The 25,235-nt window shown below is 38.5% G+C and overlaps 1 protein-coding gene across 6 annotated transcripts in view; it reads left to right on the top strand.

Annotated features, from left to right (window-relative positions):
• LOC149219888 (ubiquitin-conjugating enzyme E2 35-like) overlaps positions 1–25,235 on the top strand; it is a 38,766-nt gene that overhangs the window by 5,408 nt on the left and 8,123 nt on the right. For 5 of the 6 annotated variants that reach the window (XR_016249256.1, XM_089384519.1, XM_089384518.1 and 2 more), the window contains exons 2-3: positions 6,974–7,001; positions 7,157–7,243. Coding sequence is in view for 5 of the 6 variants with exons in the window: in XM_089384519.1 (XP_089240645.1) it covers positions 6,974–7,001; positions 7,157–7,243 (115 nt within the window). In the remaining variant the exon portion in view is untranslated. The remainder of the gene's footprint in view (positions 1–6,973; positions 7,002–7,156; positions 7,244–25,235) is intronic. The other variant, XM_089384521.1, reaches the window with a different exon arrangement.

Here is a 25,235-nt window from a genome sequence, read left to right as displayed (position 1 = left end):
CGCTGCCCTCGTCAAGCAGTGGGTTCCAAGGCTCCCGAAGAAATGTTCACTGGTAAGAAACTTGACGTATCTCATTTTAGAATTTTTGGAGGTCCTGTATATTTTCATGTGCCGAAAGAGAAGAGGAATAAATTGAGTGCATTTGGAAAGAAAGGAATCTCCGTGGGCTATAGCAAAAATACTAAGAGATATAGAATCTATGTGGCTGGTCAAAGGGATGTCAAGATTAGCCATGATGTCACCTTTGATGAAGATATGGCTCTTGGCAAAGTTGACAATCTTCTTATACTAAGGAAATTTGGATAAGCTGACACCAGTAAACCAGAGGAAAAGGAAGATGCGACGATGCCCGATGTAGAAGAACCTATGGATCCTATTGATCCCCCTTCGCAAGAACCTTCCTCTTCTAGGAAGAGGCCTTCATGGCTCAGGGGGACACTTGATGATGCCGAAGGACACATTGCACCTAGAGGGACTTTTCGTGAAAGTAAGAAGCCGACCAGGTATCAGGGATACTTGACCATCATGAGCACGATCATTCAAAATGAACCTTCATCGTTCGCAGAAGCTGTCAAGCATCAAGTATGGAAGGATTCTATGACTAAGGAATATGAGTCCATCGTGAAGAACGATGTCTGGGATGTGGTCCCGTCACTTCGAAATGGCTTTACAAGATAAAGCATGGAGTTGATTGAAGTGCTGAAAAGTATAAGGCTCGTTTTGTCGTTCGTGGCTTATCTCAGAAGGAAGGTATAGACTATGATGAGATATTTGCACCCATTGCCCGATATACCACCGTCGGCTTGATCATAGCCCTTGCTGCTTCGCAAGGATGGAACCTACATTAGATGGTTGTCAAGACTGTGATCTTGCATGGTTCGATCAAAGAGGGAGTTTGTGTGGAACAACTCGAAGGATTTGAGATTCATGATCGGGAATCTCATGTGTGTAGGTTGAAGAAAGCCCTCTATGGGCTGAAGCAAGAACCCCGAGCGTGGTATGAGAGGATCGATAGCTACTTGATGAAGTTGGGATTCACTAGGAGTGAAGCCGACCCTAACCTTTACTTTAAGGTTGAAGATGACAAACCTCTCATACTGGTGTTGTACGTTGATGACCTCTTTCTAATAGGTGCAGACCCTCTCATTCACAAATGTAAGAGGGAGTTGGCTTCTGAGTTTGAGATGAAGGACTTGGGACTGATGCACTATTTCCTAGGACTAGAAGTCTGGCGAAAGCCAGGGGAGATTTTCCTATCTCAAGGAAAATATGTGGTGAAGATATTGGAGAGATTCGATATGGTGGACTGCAAGCCTGTGACTACCTCGATGGAGCTTGACTTCAAGAAGTTAAGCGATAGTGCTGTCGGACCTGTTTTACAAAATGCTAGCGAGTATTGTCAACACATCGGAGCATTGATGTTCTTGGTGAACTCCTGTCCGGATATATGTTTTGCAGTCAACACATTGAGTCAACATATGGTTGAGCCTCACCACACACATTGGATTGGTGCCAAGAATCTGTTGAGATACCTTTGTGGCACATTCACTTGTGGGTTGAGATACACTACCGAAGATGTGAGACTACATGGATATACCGAAGTTGATTGGGTTGGCAGTGTGGTGGACCGAAAGAGCACTTCTTTGTGTTGTTTCTCTTTGGGATCTACCTCGATATCCTAGATGAGTAGGAAGCAGAAGTCGGTGGCTTTGAGCACTGCTGAGGCAGAGTACATTGCTGCGAGTATGGCCTCTTGTGAGGCGGTCTGGTTGCGAAAGCTCTTCAGTGAGCTGTTTGGATTTACATTGGATACTACCGTGATCCCGTGTGACAACCAGAGCGAGATTCGTTTATTAAAGAATCCCATATTTCATGATCGCTCCAAGCATATCGATATCAGGTACCACTATATTCGGGATATGGTGCAGAGGGGAGCAATAAGGCTCCAACATATTGGTACAGATGAGCAGGTCGCCGACATTTTGACGAAGCCCCTGGGAAAGGTCAAATTCTTGACTTTCCGAGAATGACTTGGTGTCATTGAGAGACCCTCTTATGAGGGTCGTGTATGATGCATACATTGAGCTCTGGGAGCTCCGGGGGGCTTGGGGTACTTCTTGGAGCGACATGTGACCACAAGGTGACTCACCCTCCCCTAGTGGTGCGCTATGTACAAGGTGAAAGGTTCAACCTTCCCCTGTGATACCCCATGGTGACTTAGGGACCAGATGATTGGTTTCTTATGTCGAGGCATCCTACCCATGTAGTCTGGGACTCATGGGAAGTACCTCTCATTTGATCAATGAGCAAGGAAATGGGGTTAGGGACCATAGTAGTACTATCGATGGACGCATCGTTGTATCTACTGTACTCCCTATGCTAGGATGACCTCCATTGATTTGGGATCAACGAGAGTGGTATGACACACTCTTTGGGACTGACTTCGGGTCAGTGGAGGATGGTATGATACATCCTCTACCATTTATTCTTCTTCATAGTTCAGCAGAGCAGAGCAAAGCCAAGCAATGCAGGGCAAATGCATTTGATGGCAGAGATAGTACCGACGGTCAAACGAATTAGCAGATGGAGTTCTCACTAGTTGAGAGGGAGTGTTAAAATTGGCAACTAGGGCCAAACTCCATGTGGGTCATCTTATTTATGGAAACTGATATTTTTCCTTGATTCCTCTCGTCGAGAGGTGTAGGATTGATCTAATGATCATCCGATTCCGACAAGTATTTATGGAGATATGACTTTATTTGTATTTACTTGACAACTTGTCAAGGTCGGCCAGCAGCGAAATGTGTGGCACACATGTCCAGCGTATCATATAAATACATGTGAGGTTGAGTCATTATTCACTCATCTCATATCTCACACATCTCTTCTCTCCTTGGCTGATTGGGTTTACACACAAGGAAGAGAAGCTCACATGTGGGAAGGAGGACGCAAACACTGTAGCAAGACGTTTTGGACTGCGTTGACCAAGTGTTGACTTTTCAGGAGTGCTGTTTTGGTGTGGCAGCCTTTCCTATGCAGGCCGCAGTTTTTGACACACAAACCAAGGCAATCTGACCTTTGGTTTGACCAGCATTGACTGCCCTAGTTTGGGGCAGCAGGTTGACTTCAGTTGACTACAGTTTGACTGTGTTTTTGGGGCTGTTTATGGGCTGCTTCTTCTTGCTGTTGGAGGACTAGATGACCGGGAAATTGACCAAACATATTGAAGGTCAATTTCATCTTGTTTGACCAGATTTGACTTTGCTGGTTAGGGTTTGCTGCTGCTGTCATAAAATTACAGATTTATGAATTTGTACTATTTCTCTCTGCTGAACTATTGAAGATTAAAGAAGACTTGATCAAAGAGTTTCCCCACATTGGGGTTTGTCCCTGGCTAGTCGCCACATCTGGTGTCTCTTGTCTTGGCTTGTTTTCTGTCGATCTATTAATGTTCTATCTGCCCTCTATTTTATGTTTATGTGATTGCTAAACAGTGGCTAATAAGAATAAATTGAAGTAAACTGCACAAAGCATAGAACATACCATAAATTAACATTGGTTTTCCTACTTAATTATTTGAATAGCATGACCATGACCATTCCTTGATGATTTTTGCAAAGGTTAAGCACACACTTACACTGAGAATGGGGGGAGGAGGATGAATCAGTATAAGACAAATTTTATTTATTTAAGCATTCATGAACCAAAAGAAAACAATCACATATTAGATATATCAATGGCAAAAATTTATGTGGAAATCCTTTTGGGAGAACCACAAAACTTCTTTGTATAATTCTTTGCAGGTATCAACCTACTGTTACAAATATTTGTAGGCATGAACCTGTAGGAAACACCAATATCCAGTGCGACAAACCTTGGCAAGCACCAACCTACTCTACCAAATCGTCTGAGACACCAATCTGTTGGAGACTCCAATCCCCACTGCTAAGCACCAGCTTAATAAGAGACACCAATTTCTTTGTGCGGTATATTTGCCAAAACTTGCTGAGTTTTGGCCTCTTCTCAAGATCAAACTGGTATAGCATGCCATGTCTAATTCGTTATATTTGATTTTGAAATTTTTACTTGAGCCACTTTTGCCTATCTCCTTCGTTCTCTGAAAATTTCACAGTTTAAAGTGTCCCAGAAAAATAATTATAGCAAAAAAGCCATGTTCAATCTTTTGAAACTGATTTCAGGACCATTCATAAATTCTAACTTCCAGAGGATATATCTTTGAAATTATAGTGAACTAGAAAATTAAATTTTTACTAGACATATTTTGAGCTGTTATGCCCAAAATTTCACGGTCTGATTTTTCACTGAGTGAATTATAGCAAAAGTTCCAAGTTCACTCATTTAAATTGATTTCAAGACCGTTTACAAACCCTAACTTCCACAGGGCATATCTCCAAAATTATAGTAAACCAGAATTTAGTTTTTTTACTAGTACCTTGTGATGTTTTATTGATCTGCTCCAAATTTCATGGTTTGAAATGTATTTGAAAATAAATTATAATGAAAATCTTTAGATGACTTGTTTGAAATAGATTTCAGGACCAATCACAAACCTTAACATCCACAGGGTATATCTTTGAAATTATAGTGAACCAATATCTGAAATTTTTGCTAGATGTTCCCTTTGATCTCTTCTCCATATGCTCAAATTTTCCCCTCTTGCTCTTTTCCATATGCTCAAATTTTCACCTCTTGCTTCTCTTCGACAATACATGCATAACCTTCATTTTCTATCTAAGTGCCTTTACCTTTGAGTATTCTATTAAAGTACAATGTCACTGTCTTTTGTTTTGATCCTCTGTTTGAGTAGTTCTTTTTTAACAAGGCTATGCTCCTTTTCCTTTGAATGAATCGACCACTCTTCTAATTACTTCCATGAACCAAATTTCATACCATGAGCTCCTCCTGGAGGAGATTTTTGCTTGTAATTTCATTTCTTGATTGAGTGTAGCATGTCTAAGTTCTCTAGTAATGGGCCATTTTATGCATCATTCCATAAATGTGGTGCAACCCCTCCATGAATATTCCAAAACAAAGGATTGTTCTATTATTGCTTTTCCCTTTCTCTATGTTGTTTTATATACGAAATCCTTTTAAAATGTTGATTTTTAATATTATTTTCCAAATCTTTGTTCCTTTGATAAGTGTTGGGTTATTTAAGTAATCTCCAATATAATTTAGCATTCAAAGCTTTGTAGATCAATTAAATTTGTCATATACCAACTCCACCAATACATTTCTGTGGAGTAACCTTTTCCCAATACAATAGTTGCAACGTTTTGGCACTTTTTGCATCCCTAGAATAAGTTTTTAGAATACAATCAATGACAATTACCTTTAGAATTGTAGAGGGGCTCAATATGATCAAGCTTTGGTCCAAGGGCATAACTTGGAGTACTTATTGTATGAGGTTGATTCCCCCATCAAAGGAGAGAAATCTCTACTTCCATGATCCTACTTGAGCTTATTTAGGATTGAAGCCTGATATATTGGTTTGTGATTTGACTCAAAGAGTGGAAAACCTCAAATGCATTGGCAGAGAGTGGATTTGGTACATAACATCTCTCCCTATTCCTATTTGAAGATGAGGATTAATATTAATGAAATAAAATTTGGACTTCTCCTTGTATGGAGCCCTCTTTTAAGATGTTGATTTTTAGAAAAAAGATTGGCTTCTCTCACTAGTCGCGTATCAATTTACAAATTGAATCTGAGCAATGCCCCTACATTAGAGGAGTCCCTTATTAGCCTAATCTCCAGATTACTTGGATGTGTCCAAATTGATAATCTCCCGGCTTTTTCAGTAGTCTTTGTTAACTCCTCCTTCCTGATGCCAAGTTTGGTTTCTAACTCTTTCCATGCTTTTAGCTGATACATTCTTTCTTGAATAATAAGTATATTGTATATTGATTTTTCTGTGAAGTATTTTTTTTTGATTTGGGGTCTATGCCCCTAATTTTCATGGGTCTAGCTACATAGTGGAAGTGGAGAATCAAGCCTTCTATGGAGGACATAAAAATAAGTTAAAACAGAGGAACAGATAAGTTCTTCCATTTGAAGGGAAGGATTCAATGGTTCCAAGATAATCCCTTGTGCAATTTTTTTGAGAAATATCATTGTCTTGAGCATGTGTAGGCCTTTAATTTAATGACACCTTGTAAAAATCATTTAGTAGTTTTTGAGAGTCATTAAATTGGCTTTCCTGCTGATGTTTTTCAGCATTTGATAATTGCTTTTTTTTCCCATAGTGAGAATGTCCCACATGTGGTTTTCCTGACCTATTCTAGGTTAAGATGGAGCTCAAATCATTTGACATTCTTGTGAAACACAGTGGACAAGATAAACCAAAGTTTCAATATCAAACAACAGAACAAATTGGAAGAAAGCAACCCCAGCAAAAGGATTCAAATCTCAAATTGGCGTCGTACTACCATTTTATGCTTGGCAAACAGTAGTATATGAAGGAAAGTTAAACCTGCATTACCTTGACAATCCATGTACATTTCAAAATTTGAAAGATGAAAGATCTTATTGATGACATGCCAAATCAAATCGTTCAAGTGTCCAAATCCAGCTGGAACGCAATATCCTTGATGTTCAAACCTCTATCAGTAGGTTCTTTGGAAAATAAAGAGCCTGTACTAAATACAAACTGACAACCTGACAACTTGACAGTGTTGTCTTGTATTGATCTGGGATTATCGTTTTGAACAGGAAGCCTTCAAACACTACATTTTGGTCTTGGTGACATGAATCTCGCTAGATGAACACTAGCATTTGTATGTTGTGGGGGGGGGGGGACCATCTGTTTCAAAACAGCAAGGCAAAGTTTTGACTAAAATTTTAGTAGATTGTTTTTATAATAATGTGAATAATTTAGAGAAGCTTAAGTTTTTGTGCTTAGTTCTATCATGGTTTTAACGATAATAGTGGATTGTCGCTTAATATTTGACAGGAAACTCAACGCTTGCTTACTGAACCAGGTATGTATTATGTTTCAAGTATTTTTATTTAAATAGTGTTGTTGAAAATGCCATAGAGTCTGTGATGTTTGCAAAGAGCCAGAGATGAACAATATGAGTTTCTGGCACTCTGGAGTCTGGAGTTCCTTATAACGGCAATATTTTCTGTGTACTAGCACCTGGTATAAGTGCTTCTCCATCTGAGGACAATTTACGGTATTTTAATGTGATGATTCTTGGTCCATCTCAGTCTCCATATGAAGGTATTTCCCCTTATTCTTCCCAGTACATTTGATTCAACTGGTAAAACTCTGTTACTCTTCAAATGAACATTTATCCTTGTGCTCTGTGATTTTCTGTTTGAATGTAGCTTTATTGAAACCATTTCATCTAAGAACACTGTAATGAAGAAATTTCTGCTGTTGCACTGAATTTTGACTCTGTTTGGATACCATGTTAACATCTTAAACTCAGTGTGTATGATGTTTTCCAAAGCTTTCATCATATATAACAGGTTGTTAATTGGATTTAAACCAGCACTGAATCAGAAATGGGCCACTAGATACTATATCTTTTTTAGTCATTTCTATGCTGCATGTTCTTATGAACCAAATATGATACATATTGACAACCATTGTCAACTTTGTTTCCTCTTGCTGAGCCTGTGCATCTGGAAGCTGTATTAATAGTATTCGATCAATCATACGAGGGAATGTGTTATTATGCTAATAGTATGAATACTTTTTAAGTTTTTAATAAGAAATTGTTTACTGAGAAGAAAATATTTTCAAATTGATTGTTGTGTGTTGGTTACGGCTGTCTTTTTTCACAGTTCAAACTTCAACTTCTTTCTCAATGATCTTTGGTTGCAATTTATATTGCATTTAACTTTTGCACTTGTATACATGGCATATATGTATCTGACATTTGAAACTTTTCCTTTTTTTTGGATTTTCACCCTACAAATGTCGTCAGCCTAGTAATATCCTTGTACCAAATAAACCATTAAATGGATTGGCTGGAAGTACTAGCATAATACATTTTTATTGGATTTGGAGATTGTTGGCATTTGGTGTTTGTGCTTCAGAGAGTACTTTTAAATGTTTCAGTTTTATCATGAGTGGAAAAAGGAGGCCTATTAGCCTTCTTTCTGATTTATGTTCCTTTATATTTTCAGCATAGATGCCCATTGGTCTTTTTTCTCCATCCATATGAATTCTCTATTTTCTAATCAAGCATAATGAGTTCCCAGGTGTAAGTGTTTAACCTTGTCACTTACTGGGAGATATTGAATCCACAATAAAATTATTGTGTTCTTTTTGCTGTAAAAGAAAGGCACATTGGAGAGGTTGGCTGCTGCTGTTATTTTGGTATGTAATTTGTTATCAACTCCATCTTCTAATGATCTATGAAGTAGGAATCTCCTTAGTGGGATTGTTCAGAGGTTGCACAGATCATTGGGGAAACTGCTATTTAACATTTTTAGTTCAATGTTTAAATTGCTTGCTCAAGTATCATGGTGCCATAGACATGAAAGTGAATATTATTATATTACTGTATTTTTCTCAAATGCATCACATAACTCTCAAAGAAGTTTAGCTTTTTAAAATTTTCCAAGAAACAAAGCTGTGATGATGTACAAATGACAAAAGGAGTACAAAAAATTGTGAGCATGGTGTATACATAGCTTCAGAATGTGCTCAAATCTAGGATATTATAATCAATGTTCCACCAAGAATCTAAGACGGGGATTGTTGGCATTGTGACAAATGTGTTGTCCTTGATGACAACCTACTTAATAAAGATACCAACATGATGGTCGCAGGATGAGTATTAAGGCGAATACAGATGTGACAGAAAGATTGGGCAAAGGAATATCAATTCAAAGACAGAGGAATGATAAAGATGAAGTTTGAAGAAGTATATGTAGGTTCTGTGAAGCAAAGCCGCGTACATACGTAGGTATGGTGAAACAAAGTCGTGTATACGTAGGTTTTGTGAAGCAAAGGCGTGTACATACGCAAGTATGGTGAAGCAAAGTCGCGTACAGTTCCCGCACCATAGTATTCTCAATACCAGGGGTCGTTACCATTAATAATGAGCGCGACAATGGATATTTGATTCCATCAATGAATACCATCGACATAACTACAAAATTGACATAAGGTATTGGCTAAGACTTAAGCTATATAAGGAGATGGAGATCAAAGTGCTAAGGGTGTATGATTTGGTTTATTGATGAATTGTTTGATCTGAAATAAGTGTGCACTCGGGAATGTGATGATGGATCAGATCTTATAGATCTGAAATGACTACACATTGAATAATTTGCTTATGGGTTGATAGATTTGTGATGATGATGTTATGATGTGTGTCTTTTACAATATGTGCCAAGATTTGGGTTTAATTGATGATTTGTTGTGCAGCGAAGGTATTATTCAGTAGTTACAGATCTATACACAATTTTTCTTTAGAAAGATCGCGTACATACGTGGATCGGCTTTTGGGTAGTCATATATCAATTTTGCAGTATGGATAGATTTGTACACGGGTATACTTCTTGAAAGGCGTGTACATACACGAAAGTGTCTTATAAGGGTCGCACACATATGCTAGGGTTTTGCTATATATGATGTCTCGTTAGTCTTGTTGTGTTTGCTGCTGTTCATCGATGAAGTCTTTCATGATGATCTTTGTTTGACAGTGCTGGTTGAGGTTGAACTGATTATGTTATGAAATGTTGAATAGTAATGATGTTGCTATGAGAAGATTTGTATTTGGTTCAGAGATCTATGACAAGGTCAATTTGTGTTTCAGTGATTGATTCCAATAGTGCAGTGATTTAGTTATCCGAAGAGAAAGCGCGTATGTATGCGAGTATGTCTCATAGTAGGAGCGTATATATTCTGATATGAGATTGACCAGGGTTTGTAATGACAAGATTTGGATTCTATAATGAACAGTAAGTGGTCTGACATTCTAATGAAGAGTATACAGTGAATTGAGATGATCTAGCTGCTTTGGTTGCTTGAGATTCAATAATTGGTTTATTCAATAATTTGGTAATTAAGTTGGTTCAATGATTTGATACAATGATTGGTTTCAATTTGTTATTTGATATTGGGCTTAAATGATGGTAGTAGGTCCAGTCTAAAAATATGATGAAAGGTGTCCTGCAGGTTGTGATGTTTTGAGTCAGGTGGATCCAGTATGAAAATTATGAAACACGGTCCACAAAAGTGCTGAGAGTTGGAGCCTTCAGTAAGGGAATCAGAGCTTCCTTTTAGTGATAGTGGGTACCTGTAAACGAGATCATGGGATTGGAGCTCCCTTCCAGTGGGTGTTGGAGAACGAGAGAAGGTTGTAGCCTTCTGTAGGTGGGTGTTTGCGTGTTGGTATGAGTCTGTGCCAGTACAAGATTGTAAGAAGTTTTTCATTATAATAAAAGATGAAGACAAAGACAACAACAACGGTGGTTTTCTTCCACATTGGTTTCCACCTAAAAATCCTGGTGTTCATGTGTGTTGATGTGTTGCTTATGTGTGATGGTTTATTCTGTTCTTACTGCACATGGTTACTGTTTAATTAATGCCTAATGAAATACTGATATACTAGTTAAAATTAAACATATGATGAATTAAATGAAAAGTTAGTTAACTGGATATATGCTAGTTTTCTGCATAACAATCGCGTACATATGCAAGTTTACTTCATTATAGTCGTGTACTGAAATTTGAATAAGAAAAGAAAACAATCGCGTACATAAGAAATTTTACTTCATTATAGTTGTGTACAAAAATCTGAATAAGTAAAGAAAAGTTTAAGTGAGTTTTTAAAATATTGATTCACCCCCCCCTCAGTATTTTTTCCCAACAATATGGGTGCAGGGAGACGCACAGGTGGTCTGTGTGGGAGTATCATCAAATTTCAAGGAAATTTAGGGGGGGACGGTGGAACGTCGGGGTATATATATATATATATATTCTGTTACACGGGAACCGCTCCCGAGAGGTGGGAAACCCGTTCCAATGGTTCTCGCGCTCCTGGGAGCTTTGGAACTATATGGGAACATTCCCTTTTTAGCGGGAGCTTTGAAGACTGTTTTTTTTGGAGTTCCGACATTCCCTAGGGTTGGGGAATACAAAGCTTGTAGAGAAATATGTTGAACTGCCCACAAAACATGAGCCTATGTTGAAACCTTCACAGGAAGAAAGGCCAAAGACATCCTTAACACTAATATCCTTAATTGAGAAACTGGAGCAATATCTTGATGGGTTAAGGAAGCGTGTGGCACTTCGATGTAAGGGAGATATCTGGGATGTCATGTTGATGAGTATTTCTTTCTGTTTATGTATATATATTGCAGAAGATTGTGTGTGCATATTGTATGTGGAAATCAATGCTTAAACATTATAGTTGCTTTACTTTTTCTCTTAAGAATAACTAAAGAAACATATGTAAAACTGTTCCTTTGTATTTTTAAGCTAGATTGTTTCAAAGACTCGTCATGTGTTAGAGAAGAGAACTGATAATGAACTTGACATGTTAATATTTTATATATATAAAAGGGAAAGACTCAAGGAGAGAGACACCCAGAGAATATATTTATATATAAGAGAGATTATATATTTATTATTTAAATTGATTTTAATATTTGAATAATTTGATTCAATATTAATTTTAATTATTATATAAATTATATAATTAATTTTTTAATTTTTATTTATTTTTTATTTCTAGTTTGTTTATTATATAATTTTACCGCTCCCAATTAGCTGTTTCCTGTAAATTTTGGGGAAACCTCTAGTCGTTCCCGACACCCGTACCCAAGTTCCCAACATTCCCACGTTCCACAAACTCATGCAACATAGTATATATAATCCAAAGTGATATTCAGTAATGAAAGCATAAATAGTAATACATTGATCCACACATAATGGAATTAAATAATGAAATACATCATTCACACTCATCATTCATCCATACATTATGAAATTCAATAATGAAATACATTGATCCATATTCACCATTCATCATTCATCATTCTAGAATCTACATTAATTTAAAAATTAAATACGTCATTCATCATTCTAGAATCTAAATTGAAAGCAAAATAGACTATAGTAGATACTAAACTCTGAAGACTGGAATAGTAAATTGATATAACTCAGTCTCAAATTCAAAAATAGTAAAGAGTGACGAGTCAAGAATCAGTTCGAGGTCATCAGTATCTAGAGTCAAGATTGAAAAGTTAAAATTGGAAATTAAAAATGGACAATGAACATTGAAAATAAAATCAACATCAAGGAGTCACTATCAGAGTCAGGGTCACTCTCTTGAGTAATCAGTTGAACACCAATCAAACCATGTTGTAGCTCATATGGTCCATCCTCATCTATTTGTGCACCATCCTTTGGATCCACATCCCTTCGTGTTACTGGTCCCCCCTTTGATGCTCTGGTGTTGTTAATTATAGTTAACAATGGTATGTTCTATGCTTAGCACGATTACTTCAATGTCCTTTTAGCAGCCCAATGACAATTTCCAATTTAGTTTTCCAATAAAAACCATATTAACCATAAATCACATTGACAGTAACTGTAGATAGAACATGAACAACAAAATGCAGAGGACAAGCCAAGATAAGAGAACACCAGATTTGGTGAATGTCAGGGAAAACCCGAAGATGGGGAAAACCCTTTGATCAATTCTTCTTATTATAAATATCAAATGGTTTGCAAAGAAGAGAGTACAACAAAGTTAAAATTGACTTGCCAAATGATGATTAAAGCAACCTTGTCAAATTTGTAGTCAACAACAAACTCTGCCCTAACCAAAAAGTCAATGTTGGTCAACATAGCAACAAACAATCCACATTGTAGTTTGGTCAAACCTAGTCAAACTCGACCTTCCTTGTTGGTCAAAGTCAACCCAAACAATGAATAAAACAATGGTCAAGCTTGGTCAAAATTTGAACTTTTGCCTTGCGGTCAACCCAGTCAACATGCTCAGAAAACCTTGGTTCTTGTGCCAATTAATGCAGCCTTCAAAAACCCAAATTTTGGCACAAAAAACGCAGTTAAAGGAGGTCAAAAAACCCCTAGTCACCGTTGGTCAAACCCTACAATAGATCCTGAAATTTGGCCCTGTAATTTGTCCTCCTTCAGCGACACCTGTGAGAGAAGAAGAGTTGCTCATGTAATTTGTACGACCCAATCAGATGAGGAGAGAAATGATTTTGTGTTATGTTGCCAAATGAGGTTTGAGGTCTCTCTTATTTACACGAGTCTTTGAAGGTCAAGAGACATGTCCATGGGCTTCATGAGCCTACATGATGATGTGGCCGACCTTGACAATTTGCACATGTGTGGGCTTGGTCCTCTCAAAAAGAAGAATTCAATGCAATAATCATCTCCATCAAATGAGTTGTCCAAAGTGGAATTTTGCCCTAGTTGCGAATTTTAACACTCCCTCTCAACTAGGGAGAATTCCACCTACCAATCCATTCATCATCATGCCATCCTGTCATCATGTACCATCTCTTCATCTCGTCTCTACTTTGTTGGACACTGATATAGATAATGAAGAAGAATTGATCGAGAGTGAGTCACAAAACCTTACCACTCTCCACTGATAAAAATCAGTCCAAGGGTAGAACCCCAATCAGACTTGATTCTAGATCAAGTTGTTGAACACCATGGATTCTAGACATAAGGTAGTACATGATGCATCCATCTGTAGTGTTATGGCCCTATCCTCCTTTTTCAACTCATTGGCCAAATGAGTTGTACTTCCCATGAGTCTTAGACTACATGGGTAGGATGTATGTCGGAGCATCTGCAGGAGAAGGTGAACCACTCATCCTATGCATATATCATCAATCATAGGGTAAGGTGAACCACTCACCCTACACACACGTGTCATCAATTGTAGTGGAAGGTGAACCACTCACTTTACACATATGTCAACCATCATGGGGTATCATTGGGGAAGGTGAACCACTCACTTTGTACACAACGTACCTATAGGGGAAGGTGGACCACTCACCTTAGGGTTGCTCATAGCTCCAAGAAGTACCCCAAGCCCCCAGGAGCTCCCAGAGCTCAATGTCCAACTCATGCGGGACCCCCATGGGAGGGTCCTTCCACGACTCCAAGTATCTCTCGAAAAGCTAAAAATTTGACCTTCCCCAAGGGCTTTGTGAGGATGTCTGCAGCGTGCTCATCAGTCTTGACTCCTAATGTGTTGGAGCCTTATTGCTCCTTGTTGTACCATATCCCAGATAAAGTTGTACCTAATATCAATATGCTTGGAGCGGTCGTGGAACACAGGATTCTTTGGAAGGTGAATCCCACTCTAGTTGTCGCAATAGATCACGGTGGTATCCAACACGTGCTCAAATAGCTCACTGAAGAGCTTCCTCAACCAAACAGCTTCACAATAGGCCATACTAACAACAATATATTTAGCCTCGGTGGTGCTTAGAGCAACCGATTTCTGCTTCTTGCTCATCCAAGAAATCAAAGCAGATCCCAATGAGAAGCAACATCTTGACGTGCTCTTTCTATTCACCACATTGCCAACCCAATCAGCATCAAAATATCCATGTAGCCTCAAATTCCCGATAATGTATCTTAGCTCATAGCTGACTGTGCCATGGAGATATCTTAAGAGATTCTTAGCAACAATCCAATGTATGTGATGAGGCTCAACCATAAATTGACTCAAAGTATTCACAACGAAGCATATGTTTGGTCAAGAGTTACCAAGAACATCAGGGCCCCCACAAGTTGTCGATACTTGGAAGGGTCTGCCAATTTGGTCCCAACAACACTTCCACATAGCTTCTTGAAGTTGAGTTCCATCAGAGTAGACACAGACTTACATTCCACCATCCCACATCTCTTAAGCGAGCCATGCAAGAAAGTGGTTTTGACGTCCATTTGGTGTAGGCTCCATCCTTGATTGACAACAAGAGCAATAATGGATCGAATAGTGGTATAATGGGCAACCAGTGCAAATATTTCGTCATAGTCCACTCCTTCCTTTTGAGAGAAGCCACGAGCAACGAACTTGGCCTCATATTTTTCAACACTCCCATCAGCTCCATGTTTAATTTTGTAAAGCCATTTAGAAGTGACCACAGACTTGTGCTTGGGTCTAGGCACCACGTCCCAGAAATCATTCTTCATGATTGACTCATACTACTCATTCATCGCATCTTTCAAAACATGGTGCTTTACGACTTCTTCAAACGTGCAACGTTCAACTTAATAAAAATACTCATAGCAGCCAAATAACCTTGATACTTGTTCGATTTCTTACTTTCACAAAATGTCCTTCTTGGAGCAATATGTCTTTCAACATCTTTGAGATTATCTTTGACCCATAGTGGATGTTTCCTTGAGGTAGAGGGATCACTAAAGGTGGATCAATAGGATCCATCAGGCCTTCAACATCGGGCATAGGATCTGTCGGAGGTTCATCATATTTTTCGACAACATTATCGTCCTTCTTTGGGATAGGGAGATCTCTAGCTTTCCCAAGGGCAGTATCTTCATCAGAGGTGACATCATGACTTACTTCCACATCTCTTTGACCAGGCACATAGATTCTATATGCCTTTGAATTTTCACTATAGTCGACGAATATACCTTTCTTCCCATAAGTTGCAAACTTATTTCTTTTCTCTTTAGGCACATGAAAATATACTAAACAACCAAAGATTCTAAAATGAGAAACATCAGGTTTCTTACCAGGGAAGACGTCTTTGGGTGCTTTGAAACCCAATGCTTGATGAGGGCTCCTATTTTGAACATATATGACAGAGTTGGTAGCTTCTCCCCACAAGAATTTTAATAGACCTTGATCATGGAGGATGGCATGGGTGGCTTCCATGATTGTTCGATTCTTCCTTTCAGCAATTCCATTTTGCTCAGGAGTGTATGGAACAATTGTCTCCCTCTTAATGCCAACCTCTCTGCAAAAGTCATTGAATTCATTTGATTCATATTCGGTCCTCAATATCTTGATTTTCTTCCTTGTTTGATTCTCCAGCAATGCTTTGAAAGAAAGAAACCATTTAAACACTTCATCCTTCCTCTTCAAAAAATAGATCCATGTTTTGCATGAGAAGTCATCCACAAAGATTGCATAATGTGTATCCTCCCAATGAGGTAATGGACAAGGCACCATATAGGTCGGAATGGACCGATTGAAGAATATCGGTTGTCTGGCTTTCATTAGAAGGGAATGGTCCCTTTATATGTTTCCCAATTGCACATCCTTGACAAACTCTTTCACGGTTCATAGTAAATTCAGACATCCTTGTGACCATCTTAAATGGGCAAATCTCTGGTGCCATAGCTCAGATTGAAGTGAAGTATCACTTGCCAAAGCTTCCAAAGGACTTCCACCAACTTGATAGAGACCATTAATCCTAAATCCAAGAGTAAATGCACCTTTAGGATTTCTTTGCCAAATACGTACCTTTCCATCAATGAATGCTACCATGAAGCCTTTATCTTCCATCGCAGAAATAGACACCAAGTTATTCTTCAAATCGGGCACATACAATACTTCTTGTAGGTGAATGATTTGACCTTGATTCAAGTGAAAAAAGACAATACCTATCCCTTTCACGTGGTAGGTGGCATTATCTCCAAGTAGGATCTTTAGATTAGTCTCCTTTTCAACCAAATTTGAGAGGGTCTCTTTGTATCCAGTGAAGTTCCTTTAGGCTCCACTATTAATCAACCAATGATCCAATGTATTCGAAGGAGAGGCAGTGGATAGAGCGGAAATAAGATAAAACTCATCTTGTTTTTCTACAACATTACTTTCATCATACCTGGCATTTCTTGTCCTCTTGGGAGGTCGACCATTTCCATTTCAAGCAGCGAGAACATTCCTCTTTCCTTTGTTGTTGAACCTGTTGTTCCTTTGATTGCCATTGCCTTTGAAATTGTTGTGGTTGTTGTTGTCATCATCCCTTGGAGAATTCTTCTTGTGAGGGCACTCTTTAGCATAGTGGCCGAACCTGTTGCAATTGTAGCACCTTCCTTTTCTTCCTTCTTTGAATCCTTTCTTGGATCCTTGACCTTGTCTCCTTGGACCAACATTATTCTTCCTTTTTGCATGAGCGGAGAAGGCAGTAGGTTCATTTCCATTGGAGGGCTTATCTCTCTCCATCATCCTTGTCTCCTCTTGAGTGCATCTAGCCAATAACTCATCAAAACCAGGTATCTTGTCATTGTTGAGAATAGTGGTGACAAATACATCCCAAGGTCTTGAAAGACGTCCAAGGGCAATGAGAGTGAGCTCCCTGTCAGAAATAACTTCTCCAATAGATAGCAAGTCATTTTTGATTTGTGTTATTCTCATGAAATAAGATTGAATAGACTCTCCTTTATTCATTTCGATATCCTTCAACTTGTTCTTGAGAAAGAGGCTTTGATTTGCATTATTCACTTTGAACATCCCAACCAAATTATCATATATCTCTTTAGAAGTTCCCAAATCAGAAATATAGGCAGCCAAATGCTTTTGAATAGTGTCAATCAAAATTTTCTTTGCTTTGACCTCACCTTTTCTATACTGTCTTAGCAACAGTTGGTGCATTTGAAGGAGGCTCCACCACTTTTCCTTGTACATAGTCGAATACTTCATGCTCCTCCAAAGTCAGGTCCAACGTCATCTTCCATGCATGATAGTCATATTTGTCATTGAGCTTATCCTCAGTCTTGAAGAAATATGTAGAAGCCATTGACCAACATATCTCTCTTAGTGATTGCTTTTCTCTCTTGCTTGGGTTTTGTCTTCATCTGGGCTCTGATACCATGTTAATTTTAGTTAACAATGGTATGTTCTATGCTTAGCACAATTACTTAATTGTTCTTTTAGCAACCCAATGACAAATTCCAATTTAGTTTTACAATAGCAATCACATTAACCATAAATCACATTGATAGTAATTATAGATAGAACATGAACAACAAAATGTAGAAGACAAGCCAAGACAAGAGAACTCCAGATTTGGCGAATGCTAGGTAAAAGCCCCAACTTGGGGAAAACCCTTTGATCAATTCTTCTTATTATAAATATCAAATGTTCAACAGAGAGAGTACAATAAAGTCAAAATTGACCCGCCAAATGATGATCAAAGCAGCGTTATCAAATATGTAGTCAACAACAATCAAATTCTGCGCTAACCAGAAAGTCAACGCTAGTCAACTCAACAACAAATAGTCCACAATGTAGCTCGGTCAAACCTAGTCAAACTCGGCCTTCTTTCTTGGTCAAAGTCACCCCAAAACAGTGAATAAAACAATGGTCAAACTTGGTCAAAATTTGAACTTTTGTCCTGTTGTCAACCTTGTGGTCAACACAATCAACATCCTAGAAAGTCTTGGTTCCTGTGCCAATTAATGCAACCTTCCAAAACCAAAATTTGGCACAAAAAATGAAGTCAAAGAAGGTAAAAAATGCCTAGGTCAATGCTGGTCAAACCCTACAACAGATCTTGAAATTCGTCCTCTTTCAACCACACGTGTGAGAAAAGAAGAGTTGCTCCTGTAATTTGTATGACCCAATCAGATGAGGAGAGAGAAATGATGTTGTGTGATGATGCCAGATGAGGTTTGAGGTCTCTCTTATTTATATAAGTCGTTGAGGGTTATGTCCATTGGGCTTCATGAGCCTACATGATGATATCACCGACCTTGACAATGTGCATGTGTGGGCTTGACCTCAAAAACATATTTACCCTTGTCCAAATTTGATGATCTTTAGGTCGATTTTGGTCCTCTCGAAAAGAGGAATTCAATGCAATAATCATCTTGATCAAATGAGCTGTCCAAAGTGGAATTTGACCCTAGTTTCCAATTTTAACAGGTGTCTTCCTATGTGCAAGACATAGGGAATTGTGCATTGCAACTAGCTTCTCTGCTCTCCTATAGTCCAGTCTATTCCTCTTGATAGAGTCTATTCCTCTTGATAGAGGGGATGAAGATATGTGGACCAATTCCTCTCTGCTGTAGATGAACTAGCAATTTGAGACAATAAGCGAATAGCAAGTTGTTGGATCTTTGGAGCATCATCCCATGCATGGTCCACCAACCAATGGCCTCATCTTGGCCTAAATCATCTAGTCTTTCCTCGCATCAGGCTTATTGAAGGGATCATCGAGACTTGCAAATTGCATCCACTATCTCCTAATTGTTCTCTCTTCTTTTGAACTATATATCTTTGTAATGGTAGCTCAAAATCACTTTTTGACCTCTGGATCTTCAATGGGAAGAATTCTACCAGTTCTTGCCACATAGCATTTTTGGTTGAGTGCATATGCTACCATGTGCAAAGGTGTATTCATTCAATCTCACCTATGCTAAATAACGGGTCAAATTTGGGTTGTATAGAACTCTGAGGGATCTTTCTCACAAATGGCCACCTTAACTTGACCAAATCTGTCAGTGTAACGAAAATGACCTTAACTATAGGATGTAAGAGTGACACTAAATAACCATAGTTTGTCCACCAATTATTATCCAATTTTTGAACCCTAATTTTCTTTCACTCCTCTGTCTTGGATTCTGCCCACTAGCTCCAATATAGAGACACAACCATGGCCTGCAATGCTGATTGCACCTCCAACATCCTCTCTAATAAAAGAAAATAATTGGCATATTTGGTGTTTATAGGCTAGAGGAATTCTTTCCTCGCGTAAGACCTCCACATGGTTAAGGAGATGTGGTGATTGCAAATAAACAACAACACATTTCTTGCAGCTGTCACCAAGTTAGATACCCACTCAATTTTGCCAATGTTTTTTAATGCATTGTTGAGTGCATGCACACAACAAGGGGTCTAGAAAATATGCCTTTATTTACTTTGAATTATTAATCCAATCAATCTACACACTGTTGTTGCATTTGTCATAACTTGTACAACATTTGGAGGCCCAACCTTTTCTATAACATAACGAAGAAGCTCAAATTGGAAAGGTGCATCTTTGTGCTTTCTAGAACAATCAATAACTCTAAGAAAGAAAATCTTCTCTTGGCAAGTAACTATGATGTTGTTAAATGGATGTTTGACAATGTTTATGTGCCCATCCATAACAATAAAACAACTTTCTCTCACCCATGTTTGCCTCATTTTTTCCTTTTGCACATTAATATTGGCCACTTTCCTTTCTAAGACCACTATCCTCAACTTATGTTCACTTGGGGGCACATGTGAGGGTCCTGCTGCTGCAATTGCCTTGACCATCTCTTTGTAACAAGGAGAGCGACTAACATGGAAATAAATGCCTTTGGAAAAAAGAAATTTGCCAATGGTATCATCTACATCATCACGGTTCAACTTACCATACATCCCTGCAAGAGTTGGTCCCACTGCAGAAGAACAAGAACCCTTATGTTTGGATGAAGGTACCCCATTGCCAACAGGAGATGGTGGAGGCATATGACCCATGATTTTCTTTATTTTTGATTTTTCTTTTGGAGCTTGTAGCTTCTTCCACATTTTGATAAGCTTGGGCCATAACATTTTGGCTTGAGAAGGTGCCCTTTGCATCCTCAAATGCTTTGTCTTTGTAGTAATGTTAATTTTATTCATACATTAACCACTTTGCCACCTGCACCCCAAAGATGCATCATTGACCAGACTATAACTCCCAACCCAAGGATGGTGACAAATATTGCATGTCCCAACTCTTTTGCTCCCTGGTTTTGGGTTAGTTGATGAGCCAACCACTTTGGTAACATATAACAAATGTGGTTTGCTTGCATTAAATTTCCCTTTTGCATATTGTGCCAATGCCTTTGATGGGAATGGACTAAGAGTAGCACTACTACCCTGGGTTTCATTCACTGTTGACGGGATGTTCCCAATTGCATTTCCAAGTTGACTTCCTGTGTAGGGATCATATTGACTATCACTATCGATGGCATTGTTGCTGCTGTTGTGATCACCCATATTGCTGGGTTTAATTTTATGTGCAGATTGTTATTTTTGGTGACCTGCACGAAGGGTTTTTGATTAAATTTTAAATTTTTCATGTTTTAAAATAGCAAATGCTGAGTTTTAGGCTTTGGCATTGAAATTTCGAAAATGAGAGAATTAGAAAACACTGAAACAAGTAGCAATAAAATTAAAAAAAATAATTCTGACCTCCCCACTAAAATTTGTGCTACTGTGCTTGGGTTGGCTGAGTGTGGAGTTTGAACTTGAAGTCTCAATTGTGTAGTCACTAGTGTGTCGACATGTTTCAACTCCCAATGTTGACGTGGCTGATGGGTCTTCACTCTTGGTCAGCCTAAAGGAAAATGCATGACACGGTGATTGATTGAGCCGATACTGTACACCTTGGTCACTTTTGAGGGTTGATAAAGACTCAAGAACAGGACCGTAGGTGGCTTAGATCTTGACAACCATGGATAGGGTAGTGAACACCAATGACAACTCGAACGAAGTGTGAAGTTTGAACTTTGAACTAGTAAGTCAAAAGGGCAAGGTGCTGGGTCAAGTTTGAACAATGGTCCCACTGTAGGGAGGAGGGGTTCAGGTAAGTTGTAACGTTCACTAGTGAGTTGTACCGCAGGGAGTAAACTGGTCAGTGCTGATCCTTGACTGGTGAGTGAACTGGTTGCGCATGCGGAGTGAACTAGTCACACCCCTTGTAATGCTGACTGCTAACTCTGCTGGCTGTGGGGGAGGAGAGGTAAGACCCAAGAGTGAATTGGTCAGCGGTAACTCGTGGCGTAGGGAGGAGAGGTAAGAGGGAACTCGTCAGTGGTAAGTTGTGCCAAGCAGATTTAAATGAACTGAGCAGTGTTGAATGAGTTGGTAAATGTACAGGTAAGTCGAATAAGTTAGCCTGTTAGGGATACTTTAGGTTTTTATATTTGTTATTTTTTTAAATTTAAATTTTATCGTTTTTAATTTTTCTTTTTGTATCTTCTTTTAAATTTTAAGGGTTATTAGACAAATTTGAGGTGGATCCATCCCCCTTATGCCCAAAAGCACCCTTTTTGGGGAAATGCGTCTCCCACACTGGGGGAATGTTTCCCCCCTGCATCTCCTTGTGTTGGCCATCTAGGCTTTTCCAATTGTGCCTAGGGGTGCTGGCTTCTGCTTCAGACTTCTTTCCCGTCTTTAAATTTGTACTGTCATTTCTTGTTTGGCTTTCCAAACAAAGAAAGATATCTAACAATTTTCTTTCTGCATGAAGCTTTGCCATTCTGAGGCTAGCTTGGTTTTAGCTTCTTGTGGAGTATTAAACTGGACTGATTTAGGGTGAGTGTACAAATCCCAATTTATCATTTTCTTCATCCAATTTGGATCTACTTGCCATTTCTTGGCTCCCTTCATGAGTGAGAAGAACTTATGCATCTCTGGGATTGAAGGTCTCCTTATATCTTTCGGGATTGGATCCCTGAATCTACATTTAGGGATAACAGAGTCAGCTTGTTCTATGTAGCCTAGTCCATATCTTGGGGTGCCTGGGGGTCTGCAGTAACTGAATATTTCTTGTAGTCTTGGATCCAAAGTTTCCAAAGATGGCATGTGATGTATCATTAATACATAATCATCATGTGGAAAACGAATGTCTGCACACTTAGGAATCAGGATGTGGACAGGGATCAATAGAGGTAGATGCAGGTGGTGGAACATTAGTTCTGGGATTGTGATTTTGATGCTCAAATTGGACTGTTTGTGGGGATTCACCACGCTGGGCTGTCAGACTCTGTAGAGAAATAAGTTGAGTACAGTTGGGACATTTAATAGAATACGGAACTGGGCCTAAAGATTGGGCTAATTGCTGTAATGGAGTATGTACACATGGTGGTTGAGGTGTTTTAGATGAGAATGAAATGATTGCAGAAGAGCTTGACTCTAGAATATTTGCTGAGGCGATGGCTTTTTGCTAGGCAATTTGGGTACATCTATCACCCAATGTTCTGGAAATGAAAGGTTCTCCCATTTAATCATCTGATGCTCCATTTTTTGATTCAGTGGATCAGTTAGGATTAAGGTACTGGATTGGGATTCTTTACTGGGGGTATGCAGAATAGCTGGATACATAGTATTGGTATGGCGGAAACAACCACGAGTTTGAATAGCAATGTTTGTTCTTTGATCTCTTAGATCAAAACCAGTAGTTTTAATCTGTAGTTTAAGAATGTCACCCAAGTGTTCATCAAATGCATATACAGAGAAGTTTGGAAAGCAGTCAAACCATACAAGACCATTAGATAATGGAGCAACAATTCCACCTATGAGAGAATCAGAGAACCTATTATGAGTGAGATCTCTAACTGTACAAAGCACGTAAGCATCTATTCCCCTATGGACAAGGGTTGAATTTCCTACTCTGATACATCAAAGATGTAGATATTGGGTTTTGTGTTTCTTTGCCTCGGCCTGTATCTGTTTTGGATCTAAAAGAGGAATAGTTTGGGTTGTGTCACAATTTTGTTGTACTTGTGAAACAAATTCTTTTATGATAACACGACTTATAGTCTTGATCTGAAACATATTCAGATCAGCATAGACACTGCTTGCAGAAATAGGAGGTAGTTTCCATCCAGCTTGAGGCTGGGTTTCTACTATTTCTATATCAGCTTCATTTACAGAAGAAAATTGACAAGACTCAAACATGGAATTTAATGCAGATGTAGAACTTTCTTCAGCCCTTTTAATATCTTTAAAAGAAACAGATCTCTGGCTAGGATCCATTACAAATATAGAGATTGACTATAAGAGCGTTTATCAGTCAGACAGAAAACTAAGGCTGTTCTGAGACTGAAGGCTGCCTGGTTCATTGTAGACTCTACTTATTGTAATAGAATTTAGTATGCAATCTTAAGGAAAGATATGTACCAGGAAATATTGAAGAACTCTCACTTTGATACCAATTTTCTTCAGAGGCTCCCTCAAAGAGGAAATGAGCTTGAACTTTAACAATCTTCTACACTTTTATGAACTCCCGAAAACCTTTACACGAACCTTCATGCAAGCCCAACACCTTTGCAACTTCCCTTCTCTCGGCCTCTTGCCTATACGGGAGTCAGTGCTATGAGTGATCCAGGACTCTAAGTGAACCTCAAGCAAATTCAGGATGAACTTTGTGCAGAATTAAAATATGGAACAATATACCTGAGTCACAATCTCATAAAATTCTTTTATTAACAGAGCCGAATGGTTGAATAGTACAAACCAAAGCAGATTTACAGACTCAAGTCTCAGACTCCCTAAAAATCCCGCCACTTGAGGTTCACACATGCATCTGCATGCACATGCGCAGGCTTGTCGAATTTACTCTAGACTTGTCTTTGAGGTTGGTCAAGATGCATACATGATCGCACTAAGTGCAGTTGCAGGGCAAGAACCAACTCAAAAACAGACTTTCAACTGACTCTTCACAGACTCTCTCCAACTCCGAATGCTAAGCTCTATGACAAAGGATACACCATCACGTTAGTGGATGGAGGGCAAAAATACTCCCTACTAATAGCCTAGAAGACAAATTAAAAGCTGCTCCTTTTGTATAAACCAAATTTTGACACTGGGCAAGTTATGGACTGTCTCCCCATGTGATACATTATATGTTGGCAACTTGGCATTCTCCTTCCTTGCTGTTCATATCTGGTTATGTAAGATAAGTGATGGCTTGTCATGATCTCTTTTTGCCAAAGGGGGGATGTTTAGTTTGTACTATTGACTTGGGTTTTATTATCATTAACATATTAATAATAATAACAATACTATATTATAATTATTATTATCACTGTATGCTTAGGCTGTGAGTGATTAGTCACAGCCCTTTGCGTATTGCACTATATAATTGAGTTATTTCTCATTAAATTGGATATTAATTATGAAATCTTGTATTGTCGAATGATACTTTTCAATATTTGGTTTTAATCGTCAATAATCAATATCCAATGGACAAGAAGTTTACCAGTACATATTACAATATCTAGGTAAGTTTTATTACAATATCTTTTCTGGATGGTTATTAGTACATCATCTAGATTTACAAATTTTTGTACCTTCTCCTTTGCAAAAGATCCAGCATACGCTGATAAAGTGACATATCACGTTGTCAATCTTGACTGCTGCATTATTTTACATGGATCTTTCACTACTACTAGTGAATGCTATAAAAAATTAAAATGCTCCTAAATATACCATCAATCCCAACAGACATTCTGTTCAGGAGATTCCAACTTAGTGTTCTTTGTTCTTTCT

The sequence above is a fragment of the Pinus tabuliformis genome, chromosome Q (genome assembly GCF_031772625.1).
Source record: "Pinus tabuliformis cultivar Carrire ecotype Pingquan chromosome Q, CPIR1, whole genome shotgun sequence".
NCBI classification, from domain to species: domain Eukaryota; kingdom Viridiplantae; phylum Streptophyta; class Pinopsida; order Pinales; family Pinaceae; genus Pinus; species Pinus tabuliformis.
Note: the sequence above shows the minus strand (reverse complement) of the source record. Positions and strands in the feature narration are given on the sequence as shown.